Source organism: Saccopteryx bilineata, chromosome 4 (assembly GCF_036850765.1).
Source record: "Saccopteryx bilineata isolate mSacBil1 chromosome 4, mSacBil1_pri_phased_curated, whole genome shotgun sequence".
Taxonomy (NCBI): Eukaryota; Metazoa; Chordata; class Mammalia; order Chiroptera; family Emballonuridae; genus Saccopteryx; species Saccopteryx bilineata.
This window is the reverse complement of record NC_089493.1, coordinates 299665238-299666738: the sequence shown is the minus strand read 5'-3', so window position 1 is coordinate 299666738 and position 1501 is coordinate 299665238. Positions and strand designations below refer to the sequence as shown.

The window sequence follows — 1501 nt, the reverse complement described above, 5'->3', positions numbered from 1 at the left end:
CCGCCCGAGATCGAGGTCCCCGCGTCCCCGACAATGGTGACCATGACGACAGCAGCCCCGGGGAAAGACCCCGTGGGGGAACCCAGCCAGCAGCCCCACCAGCACCCCTCGGGGGAGGAAGTGGTCTCCGTCGGGGGCTTCACGTTTGTCATCAGCGACAACGCTTACGTGACCTTGTGAGGGGACCCTGGCTTGCAGCCGACGACGTCAGGGGTAGGGGGACAGGGGCTTCTCAGGGACTCAGCGGACCAATGATGCCCCAAAACCGAAGACCCCAGGTGCCCGAACAACATCCTTCCCAGCTTGGCCTCTACACACAATGGGCGTCGCTGTCGGAGGTGGAGGCGTTGTAAGTGGGAAACCGTTGCTCGGAGATGCTCTGAGCTCTTCGTGGTTGAGCATTCGTGGATGGGATTCATCAGCACGGGCGTCCAGCAAGCGTGTGTCTGTGTCCGGACACCACCGGCCTCCACCCCACGCCCTGCACGACCAGCGGAGCAAACTCCCGGACACGCTCTGCGGCTCAAAGAGGGAGACCACCCCCCCACACACTTAGCCAGACTTGGGGGGGCATTTTCTCTCCGAGACTTTGTTGCTTCTTGCTGTGTCCTCCCTCTCGGCTGAATTCACAGACGTGCTGCATGCTCAGCAGCTACACCCCCCCCCCCCCGGTGGACGGACGATGACGGTTCTCACTTTAATTCTTTTATTTATTTTTTCATGGCAATAAAGAGAGAAGAGAGCCTGACCTGTGGTGGCGCAGTGGATAAAAGCTTCGACCTGGAAACGCTGAGGTCGCCGGTTCGAAACCCTGGGCTTGCCCGGTCAAGGCACATATGGGAGTGGATGCTTCCTGCTCCTCCCCACCTTCTCTCTCTCTCTCTCTTTTGCTCTCTCTCTTTTCTCTGAAATGAATAAATAAAATAAAAATAATTTAAGAAGAAAAAGAAAAAAGAAAGGAGAGTGTGCAGGCGGAGTTTCGTGAGACCAAGCCGGGTCTAGTCGATGGTGACTTCAGATAGCGGGAAGCTACGTCAGCTTTTTATCTCCTCGGGGGATTTCGAGCTCGTGAGGACGTTTCTATAGATGGTGGAGATTTGCCTCCTGCCTCTCTGCACGGCGCCCCCATAAATAGACTTTGATCCCAGGCTTGGGCTCAGCGTGCGGTGCTGGGGAAATGCAGTGAGCACAGAATGTTTCTGCTACCTCCTTCCCACCCACCCCCACCCCCCAAAAAACCCTCTGTGACGAACAACGCAGATAAACCCCCTTGTTATCAAAATATCAGAAAGCCACCGAGCAGCAAGAAAGTGCAGACACAGAAATCATCTCATCTCCCCCCCCTTTTTTTTTAAGGGCTGAACAACCCATTCCACCCCCCCCCTCCCCCGGGTCTCAAGATGAAAATGCCTCTTCTTGTCCTGTCTTTAGGATTTGGGGGTTGCGATTCGGACGCAGACGTGAGCTGGAGTCACGCCTCTCTCTCAGGAGGGCGAGGGAA

General features: G+C 56.0%; 1 protein-coding gene across 2 annotated transcripts in view; it reads left to right on the top strand.

Moving 5' to 3' along the window:
• Positions 1-1193, top strand: part of CRLF2 (cytokine receptor like factor 2) — a 25116-nt gene extending 23923 nt beyond the window's left edge. Inside the window, exon 8 of one of the 2 annotated variants that reach the window (XM_066272084.1) lies at positions 1-1193. This exon is cut by the window's left edge and continues 96 nt beyond it. In XM_066272084.1, coding sequence (XP_066128181.1) covers positions 1-180 — 180 coding nt within the window. In that variant the 3' untranslated portion in view covers positions 181-1193. The other variant, XM_066272086.1, reaches the window with a different exon arrangement.
• Positions 1194-1501: the final 308 nt, after the last annotated feature.